The sequence below is a fragment of the Cucumis sativus genome, chromosome 1, assembly GCF_000004075.3.
Source record: "Cucumis sativus cultivar 9930 chromosome 1, Cucumber_9930_V3, whole genome shotgun sequence".
Lineage (NCBI taxonomy): Eukaryota > Viridiplantae > Streptophyta > Magnoliopsida > Cucurbitales > Cucurbitaceae > Cucumis > Cucumis sativus.
Genome location: NC_026655.2, coordinates 3,449,953 through 3,470,454, shown reverse-complemented (window position 1 = coordinate 3,470,454; position 20,502 = coordinate 3,449,953). Strand labels below are relative to the sequence as shown.

Genomic DNA, 20,502 nt, shown 5'->3' with positions numbered 1-20,502 from the left:
CTTTTTCTTAGTTGGACTTTGATCTTCAGCCTTTCACTCACACTAAGAGCTGTTTTTTTTCCCTTTCTTTTTCATTTCAACATAAATAAATTCCCCTTTTTTCATGCTTCAACTTTGAGTTTAAGTTACATCAATTTCCTCCTCCCTCTCTCTCTTAAATTTGTGGCCTCAAATCTCTCTCTCTCACTCTCTCTCTCTATCCTTTTAGGTTTCGCTTTGCTTAATATTTTCTTTCAAGCCTAAACTACCTATAAATTATTATAAACACTTTGCGTAACCAATCATTTCATTTCTCCACAAACTCTTCTAAAACCCTTTTCATGTTAAATTTTGTTACAGATTTTGAAGAAAAAAAAAATGAATTAGGGTTAGGGAGAGTATGCAATGAGGATAGGGTTTAGAGGGCGACTTGTGGATTAAAATTGATGATTTTTAAGAGGAAAAAGAAAGAAAGGAAAAGCGCAAAGTGGGTCTTGTGATGACAGCTCATCAATATTTCATCCACGTCTTTTTCACAGACCAAACATTTGGAGAAGGACAGCTGTCCATCTCTCCGCCACATATTAATTATTCTCTCTTAATACAATTAAAATTAAAGAAATTAGTCGGTGTTTTTTTAGTGAGCCATCAAAATGTTATCTCTTCCTTTTTAAACACAATCTCTCAATCATTATTCAAATTATAAATTCATTCCTCTCCTTTTCTATTTCAAGATTTTCAAAAAGTTTCCGTCCAGATATTTTTTTTAAAACAAATTCCTTATCATCTTTGTAAGTAAATAATTAAATATTAAATTTCTAAACATTTTGATCTTACACGACGACTTTCAAACATTGGTCTAACCATCCCATGGATTGGTTAATTTGACAATTTATAGCATTAAAAAGAAATTAATAACATATCTTATTTGTAGGTTTGTAATTAATTTCATCTTTAGATGAAGAGATGTCTATATACTATATATGTTTCTCAATCTCATCTATACCATATGTCAATATGTCAACTAGTATAATTAACAAGTAGAACTAATTAAACACGTATGCTGTTAAATAATGGCAATCATTAAATTCGAAAATAAGAAACACACACACACACTGACACACAAGATACTTTTATTTCCAATTCAATATAAATATATTGAAATGCAAAATATATACTTCAAAACTATATCTATTTACTATGTAATTTATTGTACGGTTTTCTTCTTATATACTTTATAATTAAGGAGAAAAATAAGTGTATTATATTTCTTAGTTGACGAGTTATAGCTTGTGTTGACAATTGGTGATAAACTTTTAGTCAAGTTGTAAGTAGTCTTAATTGTTTCATTTTCTAACATTTTCGTGTAAATAAATTTGTTGTTAGTAATTTGCAAGACTCGATTGATTTTTTTGATAAGTTGTGTTGTAGCACATACAATCGTAGCATATTCTTTTGATTTAATAGTAGTTGTAAAGCGTAGAGAATTAAATGTGACTTTTAATCATCATGATATGAAAATTTGAACCTCTAATCTCGAGTACAAATTCAATAACAAAACCAACAAAACGTTTTAATGGATTTGTTTGATAAATGCTAAAAAAATTGCAATGTTATAGATTAAAAGAGCGTTAAGAAATGATAGAACATATATAGTTGGTGGTTGAGTGTTAGACCATTGGTGGTTTGTGCCTTGCTCATTTTCCACATTTTAATTTAATAAAACGAAAATTTCTTTTGATAAATTTAGTTAAGTTAATGGTCGATCCATGAAATACACACATGTTAATTCATTCATAAACCATGAATCACATTGCGCTCGAATCGATTTAATAAACGAAAATTCCTAATTTTTAGAAGGTTTGAGTGAAGTTAAGATAATTTTAGATGGTATATTTTGTTTTTGTTGTTTTTTTTTTTCAATAAGAGGGTTGGATAGATAAAAGTTGAGATTTGAAAGCAGTTTGATATGGAAGTGTACTATTTAAAATCATTTAGGAGAAAGACTATATATGTAATATGTATTAGTGTCAAATAGTGATTTCCACTGAATATAAAATAAAATCTAATGATTTTTGAGAAGAAAAGAGAGATATTGAATGGAGAAAGATATTGATGTTAAGTGTTTTTGTTGAGTTGTTGTAAAATCATAGGCTTCAATTTCATGTGCATAATGACAAAGATTGGGCACACACACATTAATCTTACTTTAATCTGTCCCATATATGTCTCTGCCTCCACAAGGACACCCCATTTCATATCATTCATATTATTATTTCCAAATCTTTCTTCAATAATTTTAGAGAAATTTGTTTCTTTTTTCTCTTTCATGAAGCCATAGTAAACATTGTATTACAAATATGGTTTGTTTATTAAGAGAAAAGCATTGGTTAAAAAAAATTACAGTAATCTCTTCATTGGATAGATTTTTTTTTTTTTTTGGATATAATTTGCAAAAATGATACTTTTTGGCAAAATTTTAAAATTCACAAATGATTGGTTTTCCCCTCTTATCAATGTACCCAACTTTAAGGAATTTTTTGCTTTAAATATAAACCAAAAACTGCATCTTTTTTTTCTGGACGTTGTTTATGAAATTACAATTTTTTCCCTTTTTTTGCTTGTTATGGAAAAATAAATATTCCATGAGTGAAAAGGACTTCTTTGGGGTCCATGGAGCCAACGGATAATTAAGACTATATATATAAATATAAAAGAATTGTTTTTCTAATTTGTAATTTGATTAAATAATTTGTGGTCAAAATTTGTCTTTTATCTTAAGTTTAATATTTCAACCTTACATAATAAGATGGTCTCTTCTCTGTTTTGTTTTGTTTTCAAAACCAAATTTGAAGATTAAAAAATAAACAGCGTTATGATTCATTGTTATTATTATTTCAATTTAACTAACCACTAAAATGTTTGTTTAAACAAAACCTAACTTTTTCAAAATTAGCTCTAGATTTGTTGAGTGTGATAGTGGGATGTTGAGATGGCTAAACCAACTAAGTTAAATGATAAAAATGTGTTAAAACACAAATTTCAAAATTAACCAAAACATAATATATTTGACCGATATTTAAAAAAAAAAAAGAGAAATAAAAGAAATGAAAATATCCAAAAGTAGAGTAATGGATAATAAGTAAAAGAAGAAAAGGGCAGCGAAAAAATGAAGAGAGTCAGAGACAGTGTTAGTTAAGTTGGGAGAAATAAATAGAAAAAAAAAAGGGTAAATAAAATTGGTGGAGGAAAATAAAAAGGAAGAAAGAAAGAAGAAGAAGAAGGGGAAGGGGAAGGGGAAGGGGAAGGGAAATAAGGAGAGAAGAAAGTGACGAAAAGATAGGGAGTGTTTGGACGCAGAAATAGGAACACATTGAAAATGGAAAAAAAGTGAAAAAGGAAAAAATGGGATTGGTCGTCCAAATAATAATAATCTCATCCTCACCTCATCTCTCCCCTTTTTCCCTGTCAACACCACACCACCCTCCTAAATTTAAAAAATATCTAATTTTCCACTTAATATTATAAAAATTAATAATTTTTATATATCTTACTTACTTTGGGATATTGTGATTAAATCCGCCCACCCTTCTCTTCGTCTTTCACTAATATATGTGTGTGTGTATATATTTTCTCAAATATCTATCTGTAATTTTTAAAAATATGAAACTGCAAAAATAAATAAAAGGGTAATGGAAAAAGAAAAAGGGTGGCGAGAGAGTGACGCGTGTAGGTGGCAAAGTGGAAGCTCAGCCACAAGATTGAAAAGGCCTTCTGGAGGTTTCCATGTGGAATTAATAAAACTCCCAAAATATATGCGTCTGACGTGTCACCCTCTCCTCTTTCCTCCTCCTTCTTCTCTTTTCTTTTATTATGCCTTCTTTCTCAATTCCCATCTCTACTGCTCTCTCCATTCTTCTTCTTCTTCTTCTTCTTCTTCTTCTTCTTCTTCGCCTGCTTCGCCTTTCCTTCCTCCCTCTTTTACTTACTACTCCCTTTCTCAATCTCACCTTCCATTCTTTCTTCTTCTTCTTCTTCTTCTTCTTCTTCTTCTTCTTCTTCTGCGCACAATCTATCCATTATTCCCAATCCACTTATCAGGTTTGTTCTTTCTACTCTTTTAACTCTTTTTTTCCTTTTTAATTCATCCCTCTATTCTGGGTTTCTTACTTCAATCTTCCATTTCTTTTTATGTTTCCATCGTGTATTTTCTCTTTGCTGATTCTCTGCAAAACTTCGATTTTGATAACTAATTTTGGAAGTGGTAATTATGTCCTAAAAACATCACTTTTGTTTTAATTTCAGGCCCTTTTGGTGGACTCTGACTCCGAGATTGAACTTCCTCCCCGATTTTGTTGCAAGCGCTGATGGGTGTCCAGGTAAAAATCCTACACACTGCTTCTTCCCCTGCCTTCTTGTTGTTTCCAATGGACTTTTTCTCTGTGAGACTTGATTGATTTGTAGGACTAGGAGCGTCCATCTGTTTGGATTTTGAGTACCTAATTCATTTATTACGTTCTTTAGTACCCAAATCTCACTTGATGGTTTTTCTTCTTTCTAATCTCTTTTCCACTTTATTAACCTAACTCCTGTTGCTCTGTCCTTTACTAAAGTAATTGACTACAAAGTCGAGCCAAAATCTTGTCCTTTTACTCATTTGGTTCTGATTTTTTATTTTTTATTGCTCCAGTCGTACTGGGTGCCACCAATAGATCCTCATGTAATTTATAAGATTCGTTCTTTGTGAATGGATTGGACTCGTAAAGTTAACCTTTTCTCCTTCTTCTGCACTTTGTGCTGCTGAGTACCCCTGCAGTCGACGCTTTTATTTTACTGCTAAGCATATTGGGTTATGCAATGCACTGTTACAAGAATTGAAATGGGTTGCTGTTAGGCTGTTAGTTGGAATTCTAGAGTTACTAGGTCCAATTTCTTGTGCGCTCTAACGTTTCGTTTTTATTACGATATGGAATGTAGGAAAAAAATGAAGGCACGCTGTCAAACGGGTCAATTGCAGCTAATAATGGCCTTTCCAATGATGGAGCACAATTAGATCCACTGATGCGAGTTAGCTCCCTATCCTCCTATGGCAATGAAAGTGCATTGAAGGTGACAAATTTTAATTCTATTCACTTCTCTTTTTCTTTTCCGAAAGGGTTAAGCTTTGAATTGAAATGGAATTCCTATGTACGAACAGGTTAGGAAGCCCTACACTATTTCCAAACAAAGGGAAAAATGGACAGAGGAAGAGCATCAGAGATTTCTCGAAGCTCTGAAACTCTACGGTCGTGGCTGGCGTCAGATCAAAGGTAAGCCCCAGTTTGAAATGGATTGTATGAATCTGGTATTTGTAATACCCAACCCGTCATTTAGTGCTACCTTGATCTTCCTGCAGAACATGTTGGCACCAAAACAGCTGTTCAGATCCGAAGCCATGCTCAGAAATTCTTCTCTAAGGTCAAAAATGCCTTTTGTTTTAGTACCCAAAAATATATTTGTATAATCATTACCCAAACAAAATATGAACAGAATGATAGTGGATTTTTTTACCAAAATAGATCGCCACCAAACCTTTTACGTAATTTTGTTACATACGTTTTGAGCAACCATTCTTACCTGAAATTTTATGTTGTCTTTTGTGTTTCAGGTAGTGCGAGAGTCAAGTGGAAGCAATGAGAGCTCCATTAACCCAATTGAGATTCCTCCACCTCGACCAAAAAGGAAGCCACTGCATCCTTACCCTCGTAAAGCAGTTGATTCTCTTAAGGCAATATCAGTTGCAAGAGAATCAGAGAGGTCTCCATCCCCAAACCTATCACTTGCTGAAAAAGAGACCCACTCACCTACCTCTGTACTGACTGCATTTAGTTCGGATGATCAAATTTCTGCGGTTTCGGAGCAACATAATAGATGCCCATCGCCAATTTCACAAGCTGTTGACATGCAGCCAACTAGATCTTCCCCTGTTAGGAAGGGGGAGCTGTACCTTCAATCAATTGTTGGGGAAGAAAAAGGAATGTTGTCACTCGAATCATCCTCAGAGCGGTTCCCAGAAGAATTTTTAACTCTGGTAATTTGAAATGCCCTTTTAATCTTGCACTTTATTTCCTCTATGTACTTGACTGGATGTCTAGGATCTGACTTTTTTCTTTCTGTTTATCTCGTGCCTAATCATCCAGAAATTCAAGCCAGGATCAGCAAGTAAGAAAGTGGATAACAAGTTACATTCTCCTGTTAAAAGCATAAAGCTTTTTGGAAGGACAGTAATGGTAACTAATGACAAACAACCATCCCCTCTTGATTTTGAAGTCACTGAAACGTTGACATTTGAAGATGACAGTAAGAGTGAATGTAAAGTGTATGCTGAGAATTCTGTTGAGATGCTAACTTCAAAACATATGGATGTAAGTTTAGCTCTTGGAATGGATAACAACGGTGATTTGAACATGTCGCCTGGTGGAGCACCTTCACTAACCTTAGGGAAGCAGAACAGAAGTGTCCCTTATGTTAAGGCCTTACCTAATGCATCTCAAACTTGTTGGTCTTTGTATCAAACTGTGCCATATTTTTATCTTGCTCCATCGGATCAAACTTCAACTGGAACATCTACTGACCATATTATGGAAGAAAGGATCCAAAATGACAATTCCCAGGAGAGTTCTTTTGCGGATTCATGTTCTGGCTCCCCAAGAAAGGATCAAAATGAAACCCAAAGCCCAGAGGTAGAATGTCAAGAGCCTTGTTTGGTAGGAAGAGGTAATGCAAATGAGAGTAAGAAGGGGTTCGTGCCTTACAAGAGATGCTTGGCTCAGAGAGATACAAGCTCTGCGCTGATCGTTTCGGAAGAGAGAGAGAGCCGGAGAGCTCGAGTTTGCTCCTAACCCAACTTCTGCAAAATCGTAGTGGAATTGATCGGCAACAGAATTATGGTCCATAAAAAGCAAATAACCACGATGCTCTGACATGGGTTTCTGAGATTTCTCTCTTACTTTGAGATGAAAATATGGAGGCCTGATTTGTAACATATCACATCTAAAGTAAACAAACAGAAGGATCGAGGTTTGATTTAACATTGGGGGGGGGGGGTGGATATTTGAGTGACAATTATTCATTCTGTAAAACAGAAGGGTGTTGCTCAATGACTTTTAACATATTTGCAAATGTTATTTTTGGAGGTTCTTCCTTTTAATTCTTATCTTCATAATGGAAAAGGTTAAATTTCTAGGCGAATAGAGCTTGTTAGAGAGATACGATTAATCTTAACCTATCTTTGAACAAACTGGTTCAAATTTGAAGACCAAAATGTATAACTATCAAATATTTAACCTTCCTGAAGGTGAAGAATGACGAGCAGTTTCAGGACAAGTAAAACCACCTTTCCAAGCATTCAATCAGTGGCCATCTTGAACACTCGTCTCTAATTAGATTATTCACTTCCGTACTCTCAACTAGAGTAATATAACTCAAAATACAGATCCCAAGTCATGGGAAAATTCCTCCTTTATTCTCCAACACCTTGACCACAACATTTGTCATTACAAAGTCAATATCATTAATTATCAGTTTTAATATGCATTACACTGATGGTTCATGAACAACCTAAGTACAAAAACCGAGGAAACTTATTAGTTTAAATAAACTTCAAAATTCTATAGGTGCCTGTGATTCCAAGGGGAATCGTTGACTTGTCCTTGGCTTAATTATATCTTTGTTCCTGACGACAGAATTCAGCACGGACGGAACGGGAAGGGGCCCTTCTTGTTTGTTTCAACTATGTCCCACACTTTCTCTCACGGGTACATGTCTAGTATCAATCAACAGCCCTAAAAGTCCTCTTCTTAATATTTCTAAAAATCTGCGCTTCTCATGATTTAAGCATTCACATATACGTGTTACAACCTGTGGACCTTGACCATAGACCATGCCTTAGAAGTTCATGTTTGGTTAGGTTATCCACTGTACCAATCCCCAATATTAATACCACTTAATTTCAAGACAGAACACTGCTCCTGAAATACACTAAGACTATATTATAATCATATAGTCAAGATCAAGGTTTCGCAAACCAATAACAATGCAGAGCCCAACCCTTAGTTATATATATATTCCTAAAATATGTTTGGGCTCTTATAAAAATGAATCTGAACTTTGGGGGGTACAATGATGCCTATATACTAAAGCATGCATTAACTAGAGTTTTCTTCAAGGCCTTGGCGTAGCTCCGATCTGGACTTTGCAACTTCCACAAAAATCACCCTGCCATCCAGAAACTAAATCAAAGTTTCCCCTATTAGTTCATGATGCTGCTGTAATTGAAAATTAGATGCACCAAAAAAGATAAGACAACAAGATCATCACAGATTCTCTTTTCTTTTTATTTACTATAAATAAATAAAAACAAAAATCTTCTATAATTGGTTGGCATAGATCAGACCCTCCCAGCTACAAGCTTGATTTCAAAAGTAGCCTTTTTCTCTTTAGGAAGCATCGGAATTTTATCCATGGAATCCGAGAAGAGAATATCATATCAATTCATGTTTCCCGATGAGAAGAGGTGGGAAGGGTATATCCATCAAATAAACCTGGGAATAAGTTCTTTGACTGTTAACTTCGACAAACGTAGCTGTCACTATAAATTGGAGGAAACCTCGAGGCCAAAAAGTACACTTAAATTTAACAGTGGTACTGTGCACTCGGATACACAAATTTTTAGCTATAAACGTGAATATTGAATATAGTGTGGTTTGAGTTTGAAACTTTAATTACAAATAAATCCTTTCATATAACAAGTTCATTGAACAGGGATCGTTCTATGACAAGTCAAGCCACAAATTAGGGTTTAACCATCTTTAATCAGTTCTCTTCCAAGTCCATATTAAATTGTACTGAATTTTATTACAATCAGTTATGTGGAGCATGCCGAATATTCAAGAAACATTTTATATTTTGGTTGCGGTATTTGATAGGCCTCCTAAGCCTCCCCTATGGTTTACTTATAATATGAAGGGCAAAGGCGAGAATGACCACCAATGGTATTGAGTTGGAATCACTTTTAGAAAGATGAAAATTTACCCAAAAACATATTTCAAAATTTTCTTAGTATGTAGTCAAATGATAAAAATCATTGTGAAATTTTAAAAACACTAATGTTTTGCTTTAAACACTTCTGCCCTTAGCCGAAGTTAGTTGGAACTATTTAGTTTCGATGGTAAGTGATCGCTAATATGAAAGCTTTAAGGAGGAAAGGATGAGGGAGGGAATTAGTAACTGTCTGCTGGTAAGTTTCACTTGGCTCAGGAGACAGGGGAAGAGGCAATGTCTATTCAATATTTAGATCATTTGCAAAGCTCTAGTGAGTTCCATCCAAGGTTTTGTATGTGGTAAAACAGAAACTGCGAGGGCAGGTTCAGTCACTTGGCTTTGTTCCTCCTAACAATGTTAATCTAACCATGACAAGTAATCTATCTGCTGATATACACGTTCACCAATGCAATAAAACAAGGTTATGAATACCTAATGCTTATATGAACATTCAGTTATTAACTATCTATTGAAGTTCATTTTTTTTCGTTTGAAGGTATAACAGTTATAATGTTCCACAGTTCGGAAAGGAAGCAATGATTAAGAATAACTGGATCTGGATGGACGCTACCTTATGTCCTCTAAATGCGACTTTAAATCTATCGCATCCAGCTTTTCCTTTCTAGATATCTATTCTCTAGCTAAAATTATAGAGAACTTCAAGGTTTATTGCCCCTTTGTGTAAAGCCTAAACTGGTGTGTTATAATGTCTGTGATTTTATATCATAAATACTGAAAGGCTTGCTCTGGCAGTTAAAGGAATTAAACCTCGCAAATTCTGGAGTGGATTATAGTTATTTAGAGTTCTTATAGATGGATTTACCGTCTTCAGCTAGAGTTGCTGAGTAAATCAGATATAATTCAAGAAGGCTAATCGTATGCATTACCAAAATCGAAGTGAATGAGAGAAATGGGCATTTGAAGTGGATTTTGGCGATTAAGAGGATAATGCATAACACAGAAGAAAACAATTACACTCGTTTGGAAGAAAATAGACAGAGTATCAATTGCAAAGATAGAGCACGTAAATTACCTTGCCGTGCATTCCTTCGATAGCTTTTTGAGATTCCTCTTCTGAAGCATAACGGAGGAAGGCAAATCCTCTTGGTCTATTGGCTAGTCTATCCATCACCAAATTGACTGAATTTAATAACAAATGATAACAGTTAGCGCCAGATATCGACAATTGAAACATAATTGAACGTTCAGAATGCACAAGAGAACTACTACTCGACGACCTTCTACAAGTTGGCCAAAGCTTTTGAAAGCATTTCGCAAGCTCTCTTCAGTGGTCCGGAACGAAAGTCCTGCACGCGTGAAGTTGTAATGATTCAAGCAATCCAAATTGTCTCCACATACATAACCAGCCAAATTATGACTAAATACACAACTGAGAGAAAGAAAACCAACCACTGATGTAGAGCCTGGTTGAAGGTGTGTATCTTCTGGGAGAAGAAGAAGATGAAGGTGAAGAAGAGACACACGCTACTGAAAAGAGCAGTGAATCTGAAATTGATTGAGTCTTCCTCGCAGAGAAGAAGGGGAGTGGCGTAGAACTGTAAGCCAATTTGGATTGAATGCTTCGAATTCGCATACGCGTCTCGGTTGAACTGATACTGCTGTGATGAGTAGTCTGAAGCTGAAAGAATGGTTTCGGAGCAGCTGTGACCGTGAAAGACAAGCCGGCGGTCATTTTCGTCTTCTCCGGCGTTCCACCCCAAAGCCGCTAAACAGTTTGATTTCGAGGAATTCGCAATCCGGAATATTAGCGGATTGTACCCCAGTTTTCTTAGTCCAGATCTATAATACGACACCGCATCACAATAACAAATTATATAAAGTTTTTTTCCTTTTTTTTTTTCTTAATAAATTCGAATTAGTTTTCACTCATAATTATGTCTAATTTTTGTAAAATTATTTGGTACTTAGCCTTCTCATTATGAGATTTGAAATTAGTTTATCTCAAATATATATAAAAAAGAAACTAACATAAGTCTAAAGTGTGAATCCTCATTCCACATATAGTTGGAAAAATTTGAAAGTGATATTTTTTTAAAAAAATAAAATTAAAACTAATATTAAAATAGGTTATCTAAATTTGAATGTTGTGGATTAAAATAGGAATCCTAAGATAGAAGGTCAAAATATTTCGTTTTTAAAATCTTCATAATAATAAAAATATAGTAGAATTTAGTAGATATAAAATTTGAAGCTTAAGTTTAGTTAGGGGAGGGGTTTAAGATTATATTAAGATTTAGATTGGTTTGATGAAGTGAAAGTTGTGGGTTTTACTTCTCTTCCATCATGAATTCGGTAATCACAAAATCTACGGCGGTGCTATATCACTATCCATGTCCCGACGGCGCTTTCGCCGCTCTGGCAGCTCATCTCTACTTCTCCACTGTTTCTAAAAACCAATCACCTCTTCTCTTTTTCCCCAATACTGTCTATAATCCCCTCAGGTTAACGTTTTTTGCTCACTTCGTTTACATTTACCTTCCACCTTCTTAAAACTCTGAACTTTACCTTTGATTTATTTTCTTTCAGACCCGACCAGCTTCCCCTCCATCAAATTGCCGACGTTTACCTTTTGGACTATGTGGGTCCTTTTGGATTTGTGCAGGACATCTCTTCTAAAGTTAACAGGTCTTTTGTGGTTTTATATTATCAATGGAATTTTTAAATTTACTATGGTTGCTTGGAAATTGTGTCTGATATCTCTTTTTTTCTTCACTTCTTTATATATGGTTAGAGTGATTATACTGGACCACCACAAGACGGCTCTTGAAAAGCTCACTCATGATTGTTCAATTGGTGAAAATGTGATTAAAGTTATTGATATTCAGAGAAGTGGAGCTACTATTGCTTTTGACTATTTCAAGCAAAAGCTTGTACAAGATGCTGTCGCCAACTTTGATGTTGATGTTGGTTCTTCTTCCCAACACAAAGTGCTGAATGAATTTGAACGTATGAGGAAACTTTATGAATATATTGAGGATGGGGATCTTTGGAAGTGGAGTCTTCCAAATAGTAAAGCTCTAAGCAGCGGTTTGAAAGATTTGAATATTGAGTTTGATGCTCTCTTGAATCCTAATTTATTTAATCAGGTGATTTCTCCGGGGTCATTGAGAGTTGTGTGAGATTGTTCTTGCTTTGCTGATTTTCAAACTTGTTTGTCTACTCATCAAGTATCTTCTTTGTGCTTGGTTGTTCCATGAAAATATTCAATTACTTAAACAATGCACCACAATGTTGAATAATCTTAATGGCTTCTAGGTAACATGGATGGTTTTACAGTTCATTTGATCGCTTTCATGCAGCAAGATTGATTAGAAAGACACCAAGTTGCAAAAATGCATAGCTTTTCAAACTCTTGAGCATATCACATTACATCCTTCTCGTTTCTCTTGTAAAATGTCACCGTTCTCTTGGATGACTACAATATAGCAATAGCACTGAAGATGATTAAGGAGTATGTGTTTTTGCAGTTACTATCTCTGGATATGGAGACTATGATTAGTCAAGGAATAGTGAGTTTATCTCACAAACAAAAATTAATAGACGGTGTTCTGAATCAATCATATAGCATTACACTCGGTGGTGGAGCTTTTGGACGTTGTCTGGTATGTCCACTAGTCTCACTTTTGTTCCCTTTTATCCATCTTTCTAACTGAACCAAAATTTGAAACTAATTGTTACTCACCATATTGTATAATTGTTATGTTGGCTTGATTAATTTTTTTTTTCAAGTAGTTGTTTTTAATTCAAGTAACTAAATGTATTTAAGGTCTTTGGTCATGACTCATGAGCTTCATTTTTACTGAATTTTTCTTTGCAAAATGGTCATCTTCTTAATCAAATGAATAAGCATTGATTTACAGTCCATGCTAGTCTTTGCCCATTAAATTATTTAATAGAATGGAGCTAAAAATTGGAAAATAATGAAGATTGAGAAATAGTCCAAAATTAATCTTTTATATTCTCTAATTTTGTTTGTCCCCCAATAGGCTGTTGATGCAGATTCTGTTTCAGAACTAAGAAGTGAATTAGGACACCAATTGGCTACTAAGAGTCAAAACTTAAACTTCAGGTATGTCAATTTTTCTACTTATATACCTTTGGGATATTTAGGGTGAAAAGAACAAGAGAGTTTTTAGAGGTTATGAGAAGGACCCTTATGAGGTTTGGTTTTTAGCGAGGTTCCATACTTCTTTTTCGGCTTTGCTTTTGAAGTTTCTTTTCTTTCTTTTTTTTAACTATTCCCTTGGTAACATCTTACTGAGTTGGAAGCACTTCTTGTACAAGACTTATTGTTTGTTTTTGGTGGGCTTGTGTTTTTTATTTGTCTCTTGTATTCTTTCATTCTTTCTCAATGAAAGTTGTCTATTTCATAAAAAAAATTATCCAAGAAAAGAAATGGTTGTTTCTTATTTGTATATTTTTAAATCATTTTTTTCATCTCATTGTCCTATGGATGTACGGAGATATAGTATGAATAGTTCTTTGGCCAGGAAAGTCGGTAGCTCTTCTTCTCTAGTTTCTTTTCTTGTATTTTGTCTAGTATGATGGTATCTGCACTGATCATTAATACATCCCTTGAACTTTTTGCAACGTATTTTCTCCTTTTCTTCTTTTTATTAGCTCCTGCTGTGATTTTGGTAATTTTATTGTTAGAAGGTTTTGAATCACGCTCTTAAATTCTTGTCCGTTGGGCTGACCTTCTATGTGTACCTTATTGATTGTTAGTATGAAAGCTTATGTACCCCCCACTCCCAATAAGGTTGTTTTGTCTTGGTGGTTGTTCAGTAATTTGCAATCGTAACTTATAGAAGTTATACAACGTATTTGTAATCATAACTAAGACCGTCCGAAGTGACTATTCAAGTACTTAAAGATATACCTTTTTTCGCTTAAAAATACTTTCATAAACACTTAAAAAATCATTTTGAACAGGCTCTAGCTTCATTTAAATGATAGAGATATTTAAAAAATTAACCCTTCAATCCATCTCTGTCTTGAATTCTCGACAATTTGTCTGGTTTATTTTCATTCCCTTGTATTCTTGTAGAGGCATTGGGGCTGTTGTATACCGAGTCCCTGAACTTGGGAATGACCAGATGTTGAAAATAAGTCTTAGAAGTGTGAACGAAGAAGACACAACTCCCATCTCACAGGTTCAATGCTTCCTCTGATCTTTTGAAATCAAACATTAAGTCATTAATGAGCTGATAATGGCAATGGTTTTTTGAGATCTCAACCTCTTTGCTTCCATTTCTCAGGAATTTGGAGGTGGTGGCCATAGAAATGCAAGCTCCTTCATGTTAAGCTCTACAGAATTCCAGAAATGGAAGATTTGAACACACAGAAGTAAGCAAAAGGCTGATTTCATGTGCGCTAGTCTTTCATTGAAGGTAACGTTATATCCTTGGGACATATCAGCATTATGGGAGGTGAAATGAGTAAGTTGTTATACTCTAAATTATAGAAGGTGTGCTAAAGCTTGGAATAAATCTCAAGGATTTCATGTGGGTAGGATGTGAGATAGTGTTAATGGCTGAACTTATATGTGAAATGAATACGTTGTCATGAATTGAATTCTATCTACACAGACCAATCTTGGCAGTGTTCGAGATGGGTGGTGGAGGATCTTGTGAAACTTATCGATAATGGCTTCCTGTCAACTTATCAATAAGTAAGTGTGTTTATTGCTTGTGGATATTATGGATAGCTTTAGAAAGTATATATATGGTGTTTTTAATGAAGTAAGCCAGAGATGAGATAATTCACCAAGAAAAGGTGAAACCAAAATATATTCCATAGAGGTCTTGTTTCTACTTGATTTGATTAAATTTGACCCTACAGAAGTCACCAACCACACCCACAATCCAAAATACATAATCTACAGATGGAAATTGACAAATATCACCACCCTTCTCCTCTGCTCTTTCTTCCCAATCCCATCAACTTGTATGTATATATGTATATATATGTAGAGAGAGAGAGAGATACACGTCGTTCGTATAAATTATTATAATAAAGAAAAAATATAGGGACCATTAAATCTATAAAATTATTAGGAACCAATATGAGTTTCAATTGGTGAAAGTCAGGTGAGAGAGGTCATCGAGGCCGATGGCTGATGAATTGGAAGCACACCATGCATCTTCTGTAATGAATTGCATCCATGAATCATCCTTTTCCTCTTCTTCCACACAAGAAGATGAAGCTGCCATCAGAATATCAGGTGATAGAGTTTCGTAATCATTGACTAAAGTTTGTGATGTTGAGTTTGAGTTCTCCATAAATGACAAGCTGCTGCTGCTGCTTTGCCCACCTACTAATATTTCTTCCACTTCTGAACATATTCCATTTTTCTTGAATACTCTACACAAGGCGTAAGAATCCTGCAACCCAATAAACAAAACAAAACAAAAAACACTTGCAATTTTCATCTCCCTTCTGATTTGTCATCTTTCTTTTCTTCTGCTTTATATTTTTAATTTCAGCTTTTGATTTTCTTTTTTCATTCACCAACTGTAAAGACTCAATCTGAACATAGTTCATGTCAAGAGAAGAGATGAGTGAAAAGAGAGGAATGTAAGGAGAAATTGATGGCGAACGCTTTAGAAAGAGTAACAAGAACAAAACTCGTGGACAAAGAAAGGTCCATTGGGTGATTTTAGTGATGGAATAAAGTGAAAAGTGAGAGACATCTTCTTACAACTAACAAAAAAAGCAAATGATGGGGGACATTCTTCTTTTGCCTTTCTCTCTCTAGCTTCATTTTGGTAGATAATTTCTTTTTTCTTTTTATTAATATGAGAGAATACAATAACTTTCATAATGGAATAGATCATCATCTAAAATGCTGTAAAGATGGAATATATTAAAATCAAATATAACAGTTTGTTTGTGTGTGTGTGTGTGTGTGTGTGTTTTAAACCATAGGGGATAGCACTTTTGTCTCATTTGCTATAAGAAAACAAAAGCCAAACTCAACTTTCTTTATGACTTGAAAGATCCTGGTACAAGTAAAGAATATGTATGCCACTCATTTCTTTTTATCATGCTTCCCTCTAAATGGACTTTCTTTTTTCTTTTTCTTTTTTTTCAACTCTTCTTTCTACTCTTCTTTCTACTCTCAAATTCTACTCAACATCATTACATTACAATTTGCTTAAAAGAAAAAAATAATAATAACTGTCAGTAACTACCTATCCATTTCTCTTAATTCCACGTAACATTTGGAGCAACTATAATCTATGTTATTTAGAACAACACAGCAAAAATTTTCCATGTTCATATTTTTATTATTATTGTTGGTGGACTGTTTAGTTAGCAACTAATTATAGTTCAAATGTATAATTTTTAAAAGAAAAATGTATTCTTTTTTTTAGATATTTATGTTCATTTTGTTATTATTTGGAACACATCTCTCTTTAAACACTATGATCCAATAGCTTTATAATTATATTATTTAAGGTTGTGTTTGATCATTCATTTCATGTTTAATTTTTTCTATTTATTTTCCTTGTCTTTTATATATATATATATATATATAAATAAGCTATGTCTTTAAAGGATTATTTTTTTATTTTAAAATTTAAAAAATCATTACAAAAATTGAGAGAAAAATATGCTCCATTTTCAAAAACCTAAATGAATGTCTTAACAAAATGTGTAAGCTTTCAATTTCAATGACACATTCGAGATTTAAGTTTAGAGACTCTATGAAACATGCATAAAACTATGAATTCAGAGAGATAAATAAATAATTTTAAAAGTTTTAAGAGTCTAGATTTTCAAAATGATTATTTAGCCTAAATGTAAAGGAAAATGTTTGAACAATGTAGCGAAAAATGTTAGAGAGAGGAGCATGCGTGCATGGGACAGTAAAACAAACAGTAGGTTTAAAGTTCAAAATGGTGGATGAGAGGGTGAAGAGAGCATATAACATAACTTTCGGTGAAGTCCTTTGATTCAAACACCGTAGAGTAGAGCTTTGGGTTTGGGTTTGGCTTTAGGAACTTAGAAGAATATAATGTGTGACACAAACTTTATGGAGCTTTCTTATATCCCCCAACAATGCAAAAGATACAAATTGATGACTCCCAAAAAAAAAGAAAAAAAAAGCTTTGTCAAAGTTCTCCTCTTAATTCCCTTCTGATGGCAGCTCATGTTCTTTTAAATCCCAATCATAAAAATTCTAAAGAAGAGAATATGATCGCAAAGAAACAAAAATCAAAAGAGAAGAAAAGAAAAATATGAATGTGGTAATGATTGTGGGTGGGAAAAAGAGAATTAAAGGGGGAAAAAAAAAAAGAATACCTGAATGCCAGAGCTGTCTTCACAATCTTTGTCATCGAGGCGATATTCATGCATGACCCAGTCGGTCCTAATCCCTTGAGGGGCTCGACCTCTGTAGTAAACAAGCGTCTTCTTCATCCCAATGGCTCGGTTTTGTGAACTCACTCTCCTGTCTTTTCCAGTGGATTTCCAGTACCCTGCTCTTGTGGCTCTGTTTGTTCTGAACCCATTTGGATATTTTCTGTCTCTTGGCCCAAAGAAATACCATTCTGGATCTCTACTTGGAAGAAACGACTTTTCTACAAATATAATTTAATGTCCCCAAATATCAATCATTAAGTAACTAAAATGGGTAACTAAAATGGGAAATTGATTGATTGACTGATTGATTAATTAACCTGATAGTTCCCAGGGCTCGCATTTGTAGAGATCCACTTCAGGAATGATATCAAGCTCGATTTCCTGACCACTGATCTTCCTCTTGAGATAGTAATTGACGAGCTCTTCGTCGGTGGGATGGAACCTGAACCCTGGAGGCAACCCTACTGGTGCCATTTCTTGAGATCTTCTTCTTTAATTTCCAATTCTTTTCCCACTTCCACATTTTCCCCGATATATATACCAAAAACTCCATCCCCTCCTTCTAATTCCTCTTCTTTAGGGATCCTTTTCTTTTTTCTTTTCTTTTCCTTTCTTTTTCTCTTTTCCAGATTCTTGGACAAACGTTTCTTACAAGCCCTTTACTTCTTAGCTTCACACACCTCACTCTCTCTCTCACACACACACACTCACACACACACACACACACACTCTCTCTCTCTCTCTCTCTCTCTCTCTCTTTTTCTTTCTTTCTTTCTTCTTACAACTAATACGTATTCTCCAAGTTCTTCTCCCAGGACGCTACTGATTAAATATTTCTTGTTTATTTTCTTTCCTTTTAATTCACCATATTTAGAAATGTCGGTACTTAATTAATTCCTTCTTTGATATTCCTTTCGATCCTTAAATAAAGGCTCTTTCTTTAAGTGTGTTCATCAATTTTTCCCTTTCTCCTTCTTAATTAAGTGTGCCTTTGAATATCACTAATCATTTCTTGGTTACATTACATCTCTCATCTCTCTGTTATATTCATTATATCCATACACACATTATATATTATAATATATATTCGTATGAATTAATAAGTTTGGTACATCAGATATCAGGTGGCTACTGTCCCATATCCTTAGCCAGCTTTGTTAACTTAACTGGAAATGAAACTGCATTGCATTATTGTTATTATATACTAATAACAAAAAGTAGTGATTAATCAAAATGTTCTCTTTATTTTTATAGTGGATCAAAATATTCGATGAGATCCATTTATTTAAAAATTAACAATAACTATAAGGTTATGAGTAGAGATATATCAGCATTTAGAATTTGATGTGCAGCGCAATGCCCCGGATGAGCTTGTCAATGCTCTGATCCACTTAGCATCTGCCACTGGAAACCGCTGTTGGGGATTGTAATTTGGCTTTACTCTTCCTTTCCCCACTCCAATTTCTGCAAACGATGCTCCGTTTTCAAATGCGTCTCTCACTGAGTGAAACTTCCATTTTGCCTCCTCTACTTTCCCTGTGCTCCATATGACCTGCCATTAACAAAAAAGCACAAAATCAATACTGTATATTGTAAAACTATTTATAAAATCCAAACTCTATTATTATTGTTACTTGTTTTGACTTTGATGCGATGAAAAGGTTGGCTTCACTCTTCACGCTCGGGTTCATGCTCCCTCCGATTGCGTATTGCGTCCAACCTTGGTATAAATTGTTTGCAACGTGTGCATACCCATATCGAATCCTACACATATGGTTACCTAAAAGATATTAATATTATGAAATGCTTAGGAATGTTAGTTTAGTTTTAATTAATTGATTAATTTCATAAACGATATTTAAATAAATTATACCTGGGCATTCTTTGGTTACAATTTGGTCCAAAATGGTTATAGAGGACAGTGACTCTCATGCTCCGATCTCTAACATAGCCATCATCATGACCAAGAAGAATAACCTTGTCTTGGTCCCGGAACCAATTGTTGGAAATGGTTATGTCAGTGGACCCACGGGTGACGTCGAGCAACCCATCCTCGCACCGGTACAGCGTGTTGTGGTCAATCCAAACTTTCGAGGCCGTTACTAAACGGATGGCATCTCCGTCCACGTTTCCAAGTGAAATTACCTTAGCATTGGGACCCATGACTTGACCCGCCGCCTGAGACTTGCAGTGGTGGATGATAAGGCCGTGGATTATAATGTTGGTGGCTCTGACCACCATCAGACAGGCGTTTCCGGTGATGTGGACGGTGGAGCCTCGGCCGTCGATGGCGGTGAAGCTGCTGACAAGAAGAGGCTTCTGAAGCACAATGTGCATGTCTTTTTTAAATGTGATCCAGACTTTGTGTTTGATCATTGTGGCGCCGTATCTGAGAGTACCTGGACGTGGGTTTATAGGGTCATCGCTTGGGTCAGTGACTTGGTAGTGCATGAGATTTCTTCCCATGTTGTTGGTCATTTTTCCGGCGAAACCTACTGAACAAGTGGCGAGTTGTTGTCTGTTTTTTCTCCAGTATGGGTTGGATCTCCAGCATCTGTCAATGGCGTTCATGTTTAAGCCATGGGCTTCTGAATAAGAAACTGCGGTAGAGATCAGAAGAATGAAGGAAATGAGAGACAGAACAGAGAGTTGTTGAGTAGTAGTACTGGTCATTTTTAATTTGGCTTTGATTGAATATTGTTCTTGTTGCTCTCAAGATTGGTTTTTATATGTATGAATAATTTATGATCAAGAGAGATCAGGGGAGGAGTTACTGAGTTTGTGTTGTTTTTTCTTCTTTTTCTTTAGCTTTTTCTCATGAATTTTGGCTTTAAATGCAAGTGGAGAGTTGCATTAATTCATACGAAACTGCTTATTTTCAGTATTTCCATGTTCTAATTTCTAAAACGATCAACTTCATTGATTTCCTTGTTTAATTTCTTTAACTGATGTCGTCGTCTGTTTTTCTTCAAATTATATAGTATGAAATTTGAATCTGATCTTGATGGAATGAATGAATGAATGAATGAATGAATAATAATAATACTCCCTAGT

At 34.7% G+C, this 20,502-nt stretch overlaps 5 protein-coding genes across 7 annotated transcripts; 2 read left to right on the top strand and 3 right to left on the bottom strand.

Moving 5' to 3' along the window:
- Positions 1–3,862: 3,862 nt before the first annotated feature.
- Positions 3,863–7,209, top strand: LOC101217341 (protein REVEILLE 7). Its single transcript, XM_011651360.2, has 7 exons — positions 3,863–4,080; positions 4,285–4,358; positions 4,957–5,088; positions 5,177–5,288; positions 5,375–5,436; positions 5,627–6,049; positions 6,159–7,209. Exons 2-7 carry the CDS (start codon positions 4,347–4,349, stop codon positions 6,858–6,860), a joined length of 1,443 nt encoding a protein of 480 aa, XP_011649662.1. The 5' UTR covers positions 3,863–4,080; positions 4,285–4,346; the 3' UTR covers positions 6,861–7,209.
- Positions 7,210–7,823: 614 nt separating this feature from the next.
- LOC101214703 (organelle RRM domain-containing protein 6, chloroplastic) lies at positions 7,824–10,884 on the bottom strand. 3 transcript variants are annotated; one of them, XM_031887977.1, is made up of 4 exons: positions 10,471–10,884; positions 10,299–10,367; positions 10,094–10,200; positions 7,824–8,235 (listed from the first exon to the last, which is right to left on the bottom strand). In XM_031887977.1, the coding sequence occupies exons 1-4, from the start codon at positions 10,751–10,753 to the stop codon at positions 8,182–8,184; spliced, it is 513 nt and encodes a 170-aa protein (XP_031743837.1). In that variant the 5' UTR covers positions 10,754–10,884; the 3' UTR covers positions 7,824–8,181. The 3 variants fall into 3 exon arrangements, with proteins under 3 accessions (XP_031743837.1, XP_011649648.1, XP_011649654.1); XM_011651346.2 differs by having other exon boundaries at positions 7,824–8,249; positions 10,471–10,883; XM_011651352.2 differs by lacking the exon at positions 7,824–8,235 and adding an exon at positions 8,318–8,561.
- Positions 10,885–11,293: 409 nt separating this feature from the next.
- LOC101214462 lies at positions 11,294–14,778 on the top strand. The gene is made up of 7 exons (XM_004137349.3): positions 11,294–11,522; positions 11,608–11,706; positions 11,813–12,167; positions 12,549–12,683; positions 13,068–13,150; positions 14,129–14,234; positions 14,340–14,778. Exons 1-7 carry the CDS (start codon positions 11,365–11,367, stop codon positions 14,415–14,417), a joined length of 1,014 nt encoding a protein of 337 aa, XP_004137397.1. The 5' UTR covers positions 11,294–11,364; the 3' UTR covers positions 14,418–14,778.
- Positions 14,779–14,842: 64 nt separating this feature from the next.
- Positions 14,843–18,187, bottom strand: LOC101214224 (NAC domain-containing protein 86). Its single transcript, XM_004137348.3, has 3 exons — positions 17,766–18,187; positions 17,389–17,666; positions 14,843–15,464 (listed from the first exon to the last, which is right to left on the bottom strand). The coding sequence occupies exons 1-3, from the start codon at positions 17,920–17,922 to the stop codon at positions 15,153–15,155; spliced, it is 747 nt and encodes a 248-aa protein (XP_004137396.1). The 5' UTR covers positions 17,923–18,187; the 3' UTR covers positions 14,843–15,152.
- Positions 18,188–18,403: 216 nt separating this feature from the next.
- On the bottom strand, positions 18,404–20,104 carry LOC101217103 (putative pectate lyase 2). The gene is made up of 3 exons (XM_004137526.3): positions 19,322–20,104; positions 19,083–19,212; positions 18,404–19,000 (listed from the first exon to the last, which is right to left on the bottom strand). Exons 1-3 carry the CDS (start codon positions 20,017–20,019, stop codon positions 18,776–18,778), a joined length of 1,053 nt encoding a protein of 350 aa, XP_004137574.3. The 5' UTR covers positions 20,020–20,104; the 3' UTR covers positions 18,404–18,775.
- Positions 20,105–20,502: the final 398 nt, after the last annotated feature.

Excerpts from the sequence above, each read along its gene's own strand:
- LOC101214462 (XM_004137349.3), top strand. The coding sequence starts at position 11,365 with ATGAATTCGGTAATCACAAAATCTACGGCGGTGCTATATCACTATCCA. Across the intron at positions 11,523-11,607 it reads ACTGTCTATAATCCCCTCAG|ACCCGACCAGCTTCCCCTCC; the intron begins GTTAACGTTTTT and ends ATTTTCTTTCAG. Across the intron at positions 12,168-12,548 it reads ATCCTAATTTATTTAATCAG|TTACTATCTCTGGATATGGA; the intron begins GTGATTTCTCCG and ends GTGTTTTTGCAG.
- LOC101217341 (XM_011651360.2), top strand. Across the intron at positions 5,089-5,176 it reads GCAATGAAAGTGCATTGAAG|GTTAGGAAGCCCTACACTAT; the intron begins GTGACAAATTTT and ends ATGTACGAACAG. Across the intron at positions 6,050-6,158 it reads CAGAAGAATTTTTAACTCTG|AAATTCAAGCCAGGATCAGC; the intron begins GTAATTTGAAAT and ends CTAATCATCCAG.
- LOC101217103 (XM_004137526.3), bottom strand. The coding sequence starts at position 20,019 with ATGAACGCCATTGACAGATGCTGGAGATCCAACCCATACTGGAGAAAA. Across the intron at positions 19,213-19,321 it reads TGTAACCAAAGAATGCCCAG|GATTCGATATGGGTATGCAC; the intron begins GTATAATTTATT and ends CCATATGTGTAG. Across the intron at positions 19,001-19,082 it reads TCGCATCAAAGTCAAAACAA|GTCATATGGAGCACAGGGAA; the intron begins GTAACAATAATA and ends TGTTAATGGCAG.
- LOC101214703 (XM_011651346.2), bottom strand. The coding sequence starts at position 10,753 with ATGACCGCCGGCTTGTCTTTCACGGTCACAGCTGCTCCGAAACCATTC. Across the intron at positions 10,368-10,470 it reads AACCAGGCTCTACATCAGTG|GACTTTCGTTCCGGACCACT; the intron begins GTTGGTTTTCTT and ends TCACGCGTGCAG. Across the intron at positions 8,250-10,093 it reads TCGAAGGAATGCACGGCAAG|TTTCTGGATGGCAGGGTGAT; the intron begins GTAATTTACGTG and ends ACTTTGATTTAG.
- LOC101214224 (XM_004137348.3), bottom strand. The coding sequence starts at position 17,922 with ATGGCACCAGTAGGGTTGCCTCCAGGGTTCAGGTTCCATCCCACCGAC. Across the intron at positions 17,667-17,765 it reads CGAGCCCTGGGAACTATCAG|AAAAGTCGTTTCTTCCAAGT; the intron begins GTTAATTAATCA and ends TTATATTTGTAG. Across the intron at positions 15,465-17,388 it reads AAGACAGCTCTGGCATTCAG|GATTCTTACGCCTTGTGTAG; the intron begins GTATTCTTTTTT and ends ATTGGGTTGCAG.